Below are 15,315 nucleotides of genomic sequence, written 5' to 3'. Positions count from 1 at the left end.
ACAACAGAAGACTTGTGTAGCTTACAATTTGTTATTCAATAATAGCAATTTGAGAGGGGGCTATTTCAAGGAGCGGTTCAGGTTAAATTACCTGAACAAAACCAGGGTCACAGTTCCCTCTGGGATTTAGGAGAAGGGATACGCAGAGCACTCGCGGCATAACTGACCCAAGCAGGTGTTGTAGTTCTGCGTGAGGACGGCGATTTTCTTCGACGCTATTTTATAATGAAGTTCAGATCAATGACAAGAGCGGTGACAAGTGTGAAGGAAGACCGTCCTGTCATGTAACCAGGGGAAAAGCTTTAGAAACTGCTTTAAAGACACAGCTATCACATTTAGGAAGCCATTATAATAGATCTCTGGGGTGAATGTAGATTTACTGTCACATTGTAACAAGTCAAATATCTGCTGAAATTATTTTATAAAAGAATACTATAACCAATAGTTGCTATAACCATTTGTATACTATTCTCACCACGTCTGCTTTCATTATTATCGAATGGATTTATTATGCACGGGAGTATTATGAATTATTATGCAGTGGAGTATCATGCGTTATTAAACAGAAAAATGTATCGTCATGTAGTGACTCTTTGTGCGGCTTGCAGAGCATCTGTCAGTAGGCCACTCCTTACAAAGGTCACCACCACAACCGCGTACTCCTCAGCTGTGGTCCGAGCTGGATTACGCTGTTTAACTTACCGCAAGGCGCATCGTATGTCAATGGGGAACAGGTGGCCAGGAGCAGGCAACATTACAAACGCACACAGGCATGCGCACGTGCATTTCACACGTAATACACGGTGCTTGCCTCTGTTGCATGGTTTTCTCTACTGCATCCTGCTGCAACGCCATTACTATTTTGACTGTTGTTTGTAGATAGTAAGTGAAATCCTACAAACAACAGCATTGACTCTACAGGTATACTACAAACAACAGCATTGACTCTACAGGTGTACTAAAAACAACAGCATTAAAGCTACATGTGTACTACAAACAACAGCATTGAATCTACAGGTGTACTAAAAACAACAGCATTAAATCTACAGGTGTACTACAAACAACAGCATTGAATCTACAGGTGTACCTCAAACAACAGCACTGAATCTACAGGTGTACTAAAAACAACAGCATTGGATTTACAGGTGTACTAAAACCAACAGCATTGAATCTACAGGTGTACTAAAAACAATAACATTGACTCTACAGGTATACTACAAACAACAGCATTGACTCTACAGGTACCTGCTGTCTCCAGCATGACGTGCTGCATGCAGGATGAATTCGATGGCTCTATTCTACCTGTGTGAGGATTATTATTTATTTATTCATTCATTTTTTTAGAAGCAAGAAAAATGTTCAGTTAAAAAAATTTTATATTTGATGGTGTGAATATGGCATTTGGGAATAAGAGCCCATTGTGCACAGTACGGTCTGGTCTTGCATCCATTAAAGCAGCCTGCATTAGGCTGTAAGAAGGACAGGTAAGAACGACAGGTACATGCACTTCTCATTCTATAACGGTGGACGCCACTTCAGCTGATCTGATAATGAGGCCATTTTTAACCGCCTGTATGAGTTTATACAGACGAACCTCATATAAACTCATACAGGCAGTTAAAACTGGCCATATTCACACCATCAAATGTACATTTTTTTTAACTGAACATTTTTCTTGCTTCTATAAAAATAAATGACTCATCTACAACCTTCCCAAATTCTCCCACGTCACTCCTCTGCTGCGATCACTCCACTGGCTACCGGTCGCTGCCAGGATCCGGTTTAAAGCACTGACCCTTGCCTACACTGCTGCCAACAGGACAGCCCCCATCTACTTGCAGGACATGACTCGATTCTATGTGCCTGCTCGGTCACTCCGCTCTGCGGCAGCAGGGCGTCTTGTAACCCCTCCCACCCGCCCAAAGGGATCACAGAGCTTCTCCACCCTAGCTCCCCAGTGGTGGAACGAACTCCCCGTCCCTCTCCGAACCTCCCCCTCACTACCCATCTTCCGCCGTGGCCTGAAGACTCATCTCTTCAGACTATACCTAGACTAACCACCACCACGCTGTATTTTTCACTCTAAATCCCCCCCCCCCCCTTTTTCATGACACTTGTTACATGTTGCCCCATCCCAGCACTTTTTGGTAATTTGTATTTGTCCTAATACTGTAGCTTATTCTTCTGCCTAGTTGGCTTTGCAGAGGTTAGGTCTGAATAGTGTTCACTGTGTGAACTAAACTGTGTTCTTGACTAGAAATAGCTGTACAAAATACTTATTGTACCTTACTGAACCTGTGTTTAGCAGTTGTCTATGACCATGAAATGCACTTTTTGTACGTCGCTTTGGATAAAAGCGTCTTCCAAATAAATGTAATGTAATGTAATGTACGAACCCCAGTTCAGTCACAGAGGATACTTTTATTGACTTTGTGAGAAAAAGTCATTCAGCTGTGAAGGGCCATGTGAAATGGTGCCAACTTCCTGATCAGGTGAGAACAGCTCAGGGTTGTGACATTAACAGGGTTATATTTCCACAGAACCTGACTTTGTGGAAAGGAAAGTTTTTGGCTTTCGTCCATTATTAGCTATCCCTCATCGTTTTTGTGCTTTACAGTAATACAGACGCTCAGCAATGAAGACGGGCGTGTGACCATACAATACATTTCTGCACAGTACTCCAGCGTGTGCTCTGTGAAGTTTCAGAATTTATAATACATTAAAATAAATTATCAATTCCTGTGGTTTGCCTTTATCAGCATATCTACTGATGCTGGATTAATGCTGGTTAAAAAGTATGCTGCTACAATAAAGGATTATTAAACACTTTCCTTCACACATGTATGAAGTTTCAGGTAAGTTGAATTTTCTATATTTTTACAGCTGCTCTTCCTGAAACTGTATAAGCACACTCCCTTCAAGAGCACCTTGTCTCACGTTACCTGGAGTTTACCTGGACATACCTTTGGCAGCACGCTGCTTCTCCTCCTGTTGAGACCAACTGAGGAATTCAATCTCAAGTCACAGCCGCTAGAGGGCGCCATTACCCCCCCCCCCCCCCCCACAAATTAACATCTAGGCCTCACCTCCTAACCTGAGCAGCAGGCCTCACCTGCACACCTGAATGGAAACTGGCCCCTCCCACTCTCATGTAATTCCCAAAACTACAGCCAGGTGGGGTAGGCAAGTAAACATGGCTGGACCTTAAACATGTAGGCCTACATCCAGACCCAGAGAAATAAAACTAAACCTAGACCAACAAATGAAAACTTATAGGATGGCTCGAAGTCAAACACTCTGTGTCTTTTGCCTGTTTATTTAAGCTTTACTGCACTTTTATCATGATGTATGTAAACTATATGACCTCTAAGGTTTTGATAGCCCTAAACAAGTATGCTGTGGCCCAAAACTGTAAAAAAAAATAAATAAATAAAATAAATTATAATAAATTAAAAATAATCTTCAATTGTGTGGCGCAGGGATGGTTGTGTCCCTAAATGGCTGTTAGAGTGTGTATGCCAGCGGCCTTCTCTGCTTGCTGGGTCTCCCAACTGAAGTTCTCAGACCAGCGTTCTACCAACGCGTTGTTTTACCCCCTTTCTTCTTCTCGGCCAGTATCTGTAACCTCAGACTTTCTGCCGTTTCATACGACCACCTTCCGGTATTTCTCCTCATAAATCGTGTACCCTGCGCTCTCCCCGTCACAATCCTCTTATTAGTTCATATTACACGGTCACACACCGTAAAATATTATTTTCCGTGTACGTTTCATGGCCAGTAAAAAATGAATCTCTAACCGAGTCATTCTTGTATATATATATTTTTTTTTTTTTTTAATATGTTTGCAGCAACAATCGTAATATATACAAACTAAAAAATGTTAGGATCCGTTTTTCTGAAGTAATGTTTATGCTTGCAGTTTTTGCGGTGTTAAAATGTAAGCTTAAGGTAATTGGTTTCCGTTCCGTGACGGGACCGTCTATAGGAGGGAAAAAATGATACAAGAAGCAACGGGGAATGCAGTTGCTGTAACTGTACGCAGGAGGGCAGTGTTGATCTACCACAGCTATGAAGACGTTTGTCAAGGCTGTTTACAAACTTTATTTTATTTTAAACCGGATGGTAGAAGCGTCTGGTGAGATGGTATTGGCAATACAGGAACATAGATATTTATTCGGTCCACAGTAGCCAAGAGGGGTGCAGGCCTGGTGATTCAGTTAAAATAAATACTGGCCAATAGCCACGGGTGCCGTTAAAATTACATTTGGGGTCACAACAGGACCAACCGGGTAGGTCTTACTGCATATTTTCTAAGGGAAAGAGGACTCTAGTAGTATCAGGGAGGCTAGAAACAAAAGAAAATATTTGAATATAAGAAAACGTACATACACACAAAGTGCCATCCAAAATTAGCGCACCCTCAATTAATATGAATAACAATACGGGATAAAATTCACTTTGTATGTCAAATGTTTTCTACTCTGTAACACTCGATTTAACACTGAACATTTTGTCATGTAGGCTTAGTAACATGAGAAAACTAACTATAATATTGCTACGATGCCATTGCTCAAAGTAAAAAAAATCTTTAAACAAAAATTACTTTAATTCCGAGACAGACACAGGTTGTGTCGCAATTATTAGCACTATGTCTGTCTGTGGAGGTGGGAGAAAACATCGCGAGGTCTGAACCTATTCCTCCGTGCAGAATCTCTCCAGATGCGTCATAGTCCTTCATCTTCGCCTGGGGGCTGTCCTCTTCAGCTCACCTCTCAGTGTTTTGTTCTTTTTTTCTTCTTCTTCTTTTTGGCACCCAACCTGCGCCCGCACGCATCCAATTCAAATTCTAATTTGGAATGTTCAATGTGCTCAAACGTGAATGCACTAACCCAACTGCCAGTTCGGCACAGCGCAGACACTGTTCTCCTCCGAAGTGTCACCCGCGGCTTGTTAACACATCGTACTCTAATGCCAAGCTCGTCCTTTTCAAATACGACTTTGGCATGCAGTCCACGGGTGCCCGATTGACCGCCGGGGATTGCGATGGACTCAGTGCCCTAAGACTCACGGAAGGGCCCACCTCATGAGGGGTGTAGGAACTGCTGCCTCGGGGCGTCGGACCGCCGGACCTAGCAAAGGTTCGGTGAAAATTTGAGTCTATGAGGGACCGTGAGGCTGCCGGTATGCCAAGTGAGGCCAAAAAGAGCCAACCAGCAGCGCCCTCTCACAGTGTCTACAGTGGCGTCTAGGTCCGGGGATTGGGATGGTCATTGCCTTCTTGATTCTGTGGTTAATTAACCTTTTTTGTGAACACACGCGCAAGTAGGCTATGCTAGGGTGAATTGTGTCTTGTACGGCTGTGTGCCATTTAAAGGCCTATCTAGGCGTGAGTAGTAAATTGAGCTGCACTGTAAAATGTCCGGTGTTAATTCAACTCTTACAGTGTAGGCCTACATATAAGTCCAGTTGGGATCTTATGCATTACATTTAACTAGCAGACTGGCACTCTGTAATAACTTTTTAACAATGACATTTTTCTGTGTACTGAAAACGTTGAAATTCTAATGCCAAATGTTAGTAGCTAAGCATGACCACCAAACCGTATGTGCTATATTAGGCAATTTTGTAACCCATAATGTTTACTACAAGCAAAAACAGTTTCAGGTTCCTGGATGATGTGGCACTGGCAGCATGCACGTGCTAGAAAAAACATTGTTTTTGGAGGACTGGCGAACATTTAGGGGTGTGACCGCCGTACCATACAAGATATGTAACATTTTCATAGCGCTTTAAATAAGTTCTAATAGATTACGCGCATGTAAAGCCTGAAGATCCTATTAACTGAACTTGGCGAGACAAATAAAAGAGTATTGGCAATAGGCTTCTGGATTTGGAAGCATAAATGTGTATTTGTGCAAATTGTTTGGAATAAGTGGCCCTGTGGTAGCCGTCACACAGGAACGAGGTTAAGCGAAACAGATCTGCACTTGCCTTGGGCAGAGATTAGAGCACTTGTGGGTTAAAGAGAGTGTTTGAAACAATGCTTCAATCGCAGCACGAACGTTTTACTGGAAAACAAAGTAAAAATCCAGAAATAGTATTAATAGCTAAGTTCATTTGTCTCGTAAACCATGCTTGCAAACGGCACTTGTAAAATATATTGTCGTTGAAGTCAGAATTTCCTTGGAAGCCTGTGCCGAGGGGTGGATAGCATTTGGGGTCGCGCGATATCGAAACTCGGTAAAATGTGTTAATTCAACTATAACAATGTTTATTCTACTTTAAACAGTTGAGATTTGGTCCCAATTTCCAGAGTGAAACCAAATGATAGGCTATAAGTTAAGAGTTGAATTGACACTGGAAATGCACATATTAATACTTTTAGGGGCATCTTTCACACTCAAACTTTTTTTTTCTTTCTTCAAATACGAAGTCTTCACTAAGATCTTGACCATTATTTCTCCACGCAGTTTATTTAGCGTGGAATCTTTGGTGTTTCAGAGATAAGCAGGAGCCAGCGTGCGCAGAAGCCACGGTGAGCGCACACGAGAGGGGAGTGCGCTCCCAGATGCTGCGCGTGTCCATCCTTGATAACATAATCTTAGCGCTCGAAGTGGGTTTCTGACTCCGCGTGCAGACCAAAGTTTTTAGACAAGCTCGGGGGTGCGTGTCTGCTGGAGGGCTCACGCCCCCCTTCTTACGTACATTGACCGGGGGAGCTTCTAGGAGGGGTTGTTTACTGACGAAAGCGAAAAGTTAGGCACGTAGAACACTTAACAGATCTTTTTGGTTTTGGAAAACAGTTCACCGCTGCAAACGGCAGTCACGGTTGCTGACTGGAGAGCAAGAGCGCTCGGGGAAGCGTGATCAACAATGGGGAGCATTTCTGTTGAAACAACAGCCACTACGGGGGAGCCGGCGCTGGGCTGGCAAGAAGCTCTACCGAGTTTTAAACCAGGAGCCGAACCGAACCATCTCGAGGTCCGCTCTGTAAAACGAGATTACCACCACAGGTGAGGGGACAGTGATACCGTAACTTAACTTCGCCACAGTGATTGCGATAAATGCGGCTTTCAGGAACATGCCAAAGAGTTAACTTTAGTCCGTTGCAAAGCAAGCTCTGGACACACACTTTCTAAAAGAAGGACAGACTTCGCATGAACTTATTTAAGATACCGATTTCATTTTGGATGGATATTTTAAGTTGGAAAAAGCTGTTGTTATGAAGGCGCATAGTTTCACTGTCTGATTTATTGGAGCACCTCCTATTCATACCTCATCAGCTAGGAGTCGCTACTATTACACTGCAATAATTAATTATTAGCTATGAATGTTAAGTTCTGGAATCAGAAAATGCAGGGTCAGCCATTCAACAATAATACACGTAGAGGCGCAATTCATAATTTTCCACTTGGTGAAAAATATTTCTCTAATATTGTTCTTTGTCTGTGTACTTCTAAAACAACACCATACATGGTCCTATTTACAAAATAATAGTTTTGCGTTTTTATACACCATTTGCGGTTTTCAGAAAAATCTATAATCTCACATAAATTGGAGGTATGATGAAAACACAATCTAGCACTTTCTAAACAATTTCTCGGTCATTTTGGAATATTAATTTTAATTTGAAAAATTCTCACATTTAAGTGAAACAAACATTCTCGGATTGCAGAGTTTTACCGGATATGTTTCAGAGGGAAACTGTACAGCGAAAACGTTGCGTTAAACTCTGAAAGAGTATTTTACTGGGAGTGTGCCTTCGATCCCTCTTTAACGAGTATAGACTCTATTAGCATTAATTAAACACCGATAATTCTATTGCAAACTGTCTGAGTGTGACTGAAACATTTTAGAATATTATCATGTAAACTATACATATTTGAATGGTCACATTTATCTTGGTAACAGGTACTCAGGTACTGACTTACACACAGCGGGCGAATGACACACCTGCACAGGTACTCAGGTACTGACTCGCACACAGCGGGCGAATGACACACCTGCACAGGTGCATGGGTACTGATACACGCTGGACCTGCTGCCCTCTGTAAGCCCAAACACATGATACACACACAGTAAAACACATTCATTCACATAAGAGCAGATACACAAACAGTAAAACACAGTCAAGCACATAAGAGCAGATACAGCGAGTGGCACAGTGGTAAGGAACGCGCTTGTACAAAGGTCCAGGTCGATTCCAGAGTAAGGACACGCCGGTACCCTAGCAAGGTACTAACCTGCATTGTCAGATATATCCACGTAAATGGATACAATGTAAGGCATGTAAGTTGGTAAAGTCGCTCTGGATAAGAGCGTCTGCTAAATGCCTGTAATGTAATGTAATGTAATACACAAACAGTAAAACACAGTCAAACACATAAGAGCAGATACACAAACAGTAAAACACAGTCAGACACATAAGAGCAGATACACACACAGTGAAACAGTCAGACACATAAGAGCAGATACACAAACAGTAAAACACAGTCAGACACATAAGAGCAGATACACAAACAGTAAAACACAGTCAGACACATAAGAGCAGATACACAAACAGTAAAACACAGTCAGACACATAAGAGCAGATACACACACAGTGAAACACAGTCAGACACATAAGAGCAGATACACAAACAGTAAAACACAGTCAGACACATAAGAGCAGATACACAAACAGTAAAACACAGTCAGACACATAAGAGCAGATACACACACAGTAAAACACAGACGTCGCCCTCAAAGCAGCACATAATGTTGGGAATGGAAGACCATCTGATGCCCTCAGTAGAACACTCTGCAGTTGAAGCACTGTGCACAGAGTGAAGCCTTCAGTGTTAATTCAGCTCTAACAGAGCGTTTATCTGCCCAGCACGGATACAGATACTACTTGTTTTGCACAATAATTTTCTCTGAGAAACTGCGTTAGTATAAAGGAAAATAATATAAGTTCACCATTTTATGGGAATATGTTCCAGCTGATTTATCTACATAGTATTTTATATACTGTGTATAGCTGGTTTTGCTCCTATTGGTCATGGGTGTGAATAATTGCGGAGGGAACTGTTTAGATATGAAAGCAAACCTGTTCTCTGTTAAAGGAGGGCAATGCCTGCCTACCCTGTGCACCCTGGGTGCTCCTGCATGTGTTCTGCTCTGAAGGGGCAGATGTGGAAGCCATGTTGTGAGTGTTTGACGGTAGCCCTGTGTGTTTAAGACAAAGAGGAATTGACCGTAGCGGGCCTGGGATGTGGGGCATGCCTGGAGTCATTAGTGCTAAAGCCTCTTATCTTCCAGGGCACTGTGCTGGTTGCTGAAGTTCTGATGTTGTTTTAAGCTCTTTAAAGTTTGCATAGGAAACCACAGATAGTTACCTCAGTAACCATAGATAGTTACCTCAGTAGATTGTGGTGATATCTGTCTTCTCCTTAGTTTATCACCAGTTACCTCATGTGCATAGAAATGTCAGAAAGGATAGCATAACAGACTGTGTTTTCTTAAAAGCATTATTGAGTCAATTTCCTTTGGCTGATTAAATGCATTTTTTTATCCTCTGCGTACTGATTGGCCAAATACGTTAGAGGAGATTAAGTAATTTTTTGTTGCTCTGTTCACTGATTGGTAAAATTTGATACTTAAAGGTAGTTTCATCGCAAGCAGATTGAGCTTAAGATAAATGAACTGAACAAAAATCTTGAATCTAGCACTGAGGAGCATTAAAACACTGGCCCTGTGAACTCTCTGCTTTAAAATGCTGTAGCTGTTGCTACTGACTCCGGACTGCAGTAAAAATCAGATGTTTTTCAGCGCTGATGCTTGTGCCCCAAATCCACGGGGGTGTGATAGTTAATCACCAGACCCCCTCGTGTGGCCAGAAGACTGGACGGGGTGGGGGGCCGCTTTCTGTTGCCTCTCCCTCTCCTCCAAATTTAGGTCACTGGGGCGCTTTCCAGAAAGCCTTGATTAGGCAGAGGGAAGTGTTTTATTTAATTATTTTTATTTATTTATTTTTTTGTCATGGAACTCTGAGTTTCCAGCAGGATTTGCATTGATTTCCATCGGAGCTCAAATATTAAACAGTCTGTCCTCCCCAGCTGGAGCGATGGCTCTGTGATGTCATGTTTGTGTTATTTTTCATGGGAATAAAAGAATAACAGAGATTCCCTGTTTCATGGGCTGGTCCTGTTTTGTGCAGGTGTCCAGGTGTTTAAGTTGCGTATTAGATCCTATTAATTCCCGAAATTCTCATTTTCCTTGAAAAGTTACGATAGAAACAAGTTATAATCACACATTCTATGTTATACCACAGTGACTTGGAACTCTTGTTCTATTTCTATGGACATCTTAAGTCCTGTGAAATAACGTGTGATTGGGCAGCTCCACTCTACAGCGTACGATCCTCATGAGTCTCGAATGACATCAGACTTTGGTTATTCTGCTTAGTTTGTGTTTTCCTTTCCACAAGAAACTTGCCACTGGAAGAAGTCTTTCCTTCTTTTTTTGAGATGGCCATTTCCTGTGCTTTAGGATGGAGATCCTGCAGGTCCAGAGTCCTGAAGGGCTGTGGAGCAGTCTGTGCTGTGTAGTTTGTTGTCATGGTAATGGGGTGTAGGATAATCAGTTCAGGGGTGTTCTCTGTCTCTCTCTCTCTCTCTCTGTCTCTCTGTTGCTTCCTCTCTCTCCTTTCCAGTCTGTTTTTATTGTAGTTATTACCATGACAATGTAATAATCATTGTTTGTATTGCTAGAGTGTGTACATACCATACAGCATGCTAACAGTAATGCACTCACTCCCCAAAAGTGTCCTTATTGCTGTTGTCAGCCATAAGTGTGCAAACCTTGTCAAAACAGCAGGTAGCACAACCTGGCTGCGTTTCTGCAATGATGGACCTGTGATAAGAGGAGCCTGTGCTGTATGGGAAATGGTTGACTGGATGTGGGGCTGGCAGTTTAGTGTTCAGGACCATCTTTGGTGTCCGTGTTACAGATCAGCTGTTCCACTACACCAGTCCAGCTTCAGTTCCTCTCAGGGATTTCACCCTGTTTGAGGCAGATTTCCACCTGGACACACTGGCAGACATCCTGTTTCATGGTGATAGTACAGCTGGGATCGCTTTAAAGTACAAGCTCTTCACCTGATGTATGACTTACTGTACCTTGGAAGCAGAGTTATCAAGGTTTAAGTTGATTAATTCGAGCCTGGAGATGGAAGGACTGGAACTCAGCATAACTGGTGGTCTTGAAAATAACGCTCTGTGAACATGATGACTTTAATTAAAATGATTCCTGTTCAAACAACTAAGAGTCATAAGAAGGCTTCATCAAACACTGACCCAGCTCCGGATGTCTTATCTCTACCTGACAACAGCCAGTACCCAGTGGCAACTAGTTACTCATTACATGACCACTCTAAGCTGTCAAACCCTTGCATCCTTACTTTATCAAATTTGGGAGAAGCTTTGGAAAGAAAGGATTGTGACAAATAGCAAAGTTAATTTCCTAAATTCCTGATTCGTAGGTTTAAAAAGTGAAAACCCACAGGGAAGTAGCTCTCCAGGAACAGGGTTGGGCAGCCCTGCTCTAAGCTGTCACCTCCCTAGTGTAGCTTGTTGCTGCTGAAGTCATTTCTGTTCCTCGAGAGCAAGACAGGAGAGACTTGGGTTTGTGGGGATCAGACTGCCTGGGTTGTGATGCTGTATTCATGGCGGATCTCTTTGGGAACAAACGGAAACATCTCCCTACCAAAGCCTTGTTTTAATGGTTTTCATATTTTGACTACCGCTCGTTTCTGGGTGATCAGTTTTCAGCAGATTGAGAGGAAACAATAAATGTCTTTCAGGGAGCCATTATGGCTCAGGCTGTGTGCTCAGGTTAAAGTCTCTGATTGATTGGCTGGTTCCTTTGTCGGATAATGCCTATTGCAATACCGTTGCTGAGGCTGGGGGTGGCAATGGATAAGTTAAGGTTGCAGGCTGCCAGGTGTGGCTCAGTAACAGTTGAGAGGGCATTTCCATCACAGGAGCACAGCACATGAGAGGCATCTCATGTTTCCACAGAGGTAAATGCTAATTTTCACCATCAACCTTTTGGCTGTAACTGTCTCAGTGTGAGGGGTTTTACATCAGGGCTGTTGGTGGCAGGACTGTAGGCAGCGGGGCTGTTGGTGGCGGAGCTGTTGGGGGCGGGGCTGTAGGTAGCGGGGCTGTAGGGGGCGGGGCTATAGACAGCAGGGCAGTAGGGGGCGGGGCTGTTGGTAGTGGGTAAGATGTATGATTCCACTGCACACTTCTAACCTGCTGAAGTAGATCATCCATACTGAAAAAACACTTCCTGCCTGTTAAACAACAACTGTGACCATTACAAACATAGTCATAGTCAGGAGTCAATACCATTGTACTAATGTAAGTCCAATTACTTTATCCAGCAACTGTAGCCCAATGCCCAATTCATTAATTCATTAAGCTAAAATTATAAGATGTACAGAAACAATTATGTGCAATTATCTAAACAATTAAGTAAACAAGCCAACTAATGCTTCATACATGTCTAATTATCCTTTCCCATCCTTGGTTACTGCAGGGTTTTTGTCAACCGGAGTCTAAATTTGGAAAATATCAGATGCTATGGCTTTGACATGGACTACACTCTGGCCAGTAAGTATTAGCCTTGGTTATATTTTAGTCATACCGGGTAATCCTCCAAATTTAGACCCGATACTTTACAACAGCGATACTGAAATCTGTCCATTGAAGTGCTGCTTTTTTTTTCATTTCTACCAGAAATTCAGTTAATTTTAATAAACTTGACATAAATTTATCAGATCACAATGCACCACTGCAATACCATGATGCATTGGGATCATTATCATGGGTATTGAACAGTTTGGTTTTCCATGCCATTCAGATATACACATTAATTACCACATTAAACATGCTTCATTTTATCTGTTTGTGCAGTCAATGTGATAATAGAAGAAATCACATAGTGTACCAGTGTTGCACAATTTAATGTTACTCTGTCTTTCTTAGTTTGAAGATTAGAGAAAATAAGGAGCCCCAATCATATTAATTTCCAGTTTGTTTGTTTTTAAAATGTCATATCCATTTTCCATCAACTGCCAATATCCCCAGAGCTCCTGATACTGTTGGTACTTCCTGATTTGACAGTATCATCACAGTGCAGGGCAGTTGTGTGATGTAGGGGCAATGAGAATCTGTTTGAAATGACAATAAGTCCAAATCCAGAAGTTTTAACAGCTAGCCCCCCCCTTTAATGTTTGGCACTCTGAATGCAGTACACAAATGCATGAATGTTAAAAACTCTTCACTTCATCCAGTGTGTAAAATGTATTTATTAGATTTAAGTTGGTTATTATTTTAGAAGATATAAATCATCTATTAAATCATATTGATTAATTTGTTGATAGGCAGAGGAACATGTTGGATTAACCTTTATCAAAATGTACAACACACAACCAGATTACAGTGAAGAGAATTATTAAATGACAATAAATTTTCAACGTCTAATCTAAAGATGAAGGTTTGACTTAAACAATGAATGTAGCAGACATATACAAGTTACAGTCACAGAAGAAATGAATGAAAGAAGATGACAAACCACAGCTTGGTTCTCAGAAGTTAATCCCAAGAAAGCCAAGACCAAAGTTCAGAGACCAAAAGAGAGCAGCCAGGGAGGACATGTGAAAGGCCAGATAAGCTGTAAGACCAAGAACCAAGAACACAAGACCCCACACAAGAGCGGACCCCAAAAAAACACCAGACCGAGATACAAGATCCCCCAGATGGCAGCCAAAAGAAAGTTTTATGTTTTTGATAGACGAGCTACGTAACCCTAACCCTACCCCTAAGCCTCTTCTCCTGGCCCATGGATATGGATTGGGTGATCAGGGAAGGATGTTTGGGCCTGACTGGATGGGGCCAAGTTACGGGGTAGAAGGGGGGTCAGGCGAGGACTGGCTTATCTCAAAGCTGACAAATTTACTTATCAAGGTAGCCTCACGTTGCTGGAAGCAGGGCTAAGATCCGTGATGTTAGTTTCTTTCTAACGAGACCAAACACAAGCATGTTAGGAGGTAAGCTCAGCTCAGCTACTGATTACCGCTTCAGAAATGGAAGTTTGCTTTTGCTTTTAACAGAGGTGATGGTTGCTGGCAATAATTGTTTAGTCCAGCCAGTAGTGCAGTCTCCATCTTCAAAAAATATTATATGTGACAAGGCCGGTTGTATCGCTCTGACCTCCACTTGAAACTGGCCCTGCCTCTAAAAATGTAAATTCCAAACTGGCAGCCCTCAACTACCATCATCTACATAGACAATGAGATTTTCAATTCATGATTTCAACTGAATGTCACAGATTGTCATTCAAATTTACAGTAAATCAGTAAATAGGAAACCATGATCCATGATTGTGGCATTCTGGTGGCTTGAATATTACATTACATTACAGGCATTTGGCAGACGCTCTTATCCAGAGCAACGTACAACAAAGTGTATAACCATAACCAGGAACAAGTGTGTCAAAAACCCTAGAGAGAAGTACTGTTCCAAGTGCAGGGAACAACCGCATAGTTCAACTTGGACCCTGAAGGATAAAGTGAATAATACCAACACAAACGAGAACAGCAACAACGCAGTCTACGCAAAAATACAAGTAGTAGATAAGACGAGTGCATTAACTAAGTCACCTACGAAACAGCTACCTGGTTACAACCCAACAGTTGATTTAGAGATTACAGGGAGGTAGGGAGGGACGGGGAGAGGTGCAGCCTGAAGAGGTGAGTCTTCAGTTGTCGCTTGAGCTAACTCATGCGCTCCGAGCTCTGTAGACGTCTGCTTGGTTTCCAGGCTTAGGCACTGCGAGTTGCGGGTCATTGATTTTTTCCCAGACAGTCGATCTTGTTCCATTGATTGGCTGCAGATTCGATGCCCTCTGTTGTCAGTCAGTCTGTTTTGGAAGACCTTGAGTTCATCCTTGACATGTGATAGGTGCTTATCTCCAGTGGCTGCGCCCTCCGTGGCTTCCTCTGAAGCCCTTTCTGTGAGAGCTTGTGTGCCTTTGGCCTGTGGAACGTTACCGTGGTTTCTGAACCCGAGTTATGTCCCAACCAGATGCTTAACATTTTTTTATAACTGACATAGCTCAGGCGGTAAGAGCGGTTGTCTGGCAGTCGGAGGGTTGCCGGTTTGATCCCCCTGCCCTGGGTGTGTCGAAGCGTCCCTGAGCAAGACACCTAACCCCTAATTGCTCCCAACAAGCTGATTGATACCTTGCATGGCAGCCTTTCACCGTTGG

General features: G+C 42.5%; 1 protein-coding gene across 5 annotated transcripts in view; it reads left to right on the top strand.

Moving 5' to 3' along the window:
• Positions 1-6,664: 6,664 nt before the first annotated feature.
• Positions 6,665-15,315, top strand: part of LOC135238963 (cytosolic purine 5'-nucleotidase-like) — a 27,330-nt gene continuing 18,679 nt past the window's right edge. For 2 of the 5 annotated variants that reach the window (XR_010325233.1, XM_064307191.1), the window contains exons 1-2: positions 6,665-7,013; positions 12,583-12,656. Coding sequence is in view for 3 of the 5 variants with exons in the window: in XM_064307191.1 (XP_064163261.1) it covers positions 6,874-7,013; positions 12,583-12,656 (214 nt within the window). In the remaining 2 variants the exon portion in view is untranslated. The remainder of the gene's footprint in view (positions 7,014-12,582; positions 12,657-15,315) is intronic. The other 3 variants (XM_064307194.1, XM_064307193.1, XM_064307195.1) reach the window with 3 other exon arrangements.

The sequence above is a fragment of the Anguilla rostrata genome, chromosome 14 (assembly GCF_018555375.3).
Source record: "Anguilla rostrata isolate EN2019 chromosome 14, ASM1855537v3, whole genome shotgun sequence".
NCBI lineage: Eukaryota > Metazoa > Chordata > Actinopteri > Anguilliformes > Anguillidae > Anguilla > Anguilla rostrata.
Note: the sequence above shows the minus strand (reverse complement) of the source record. Positions and strands in the feature narration are given on the sequence as shown.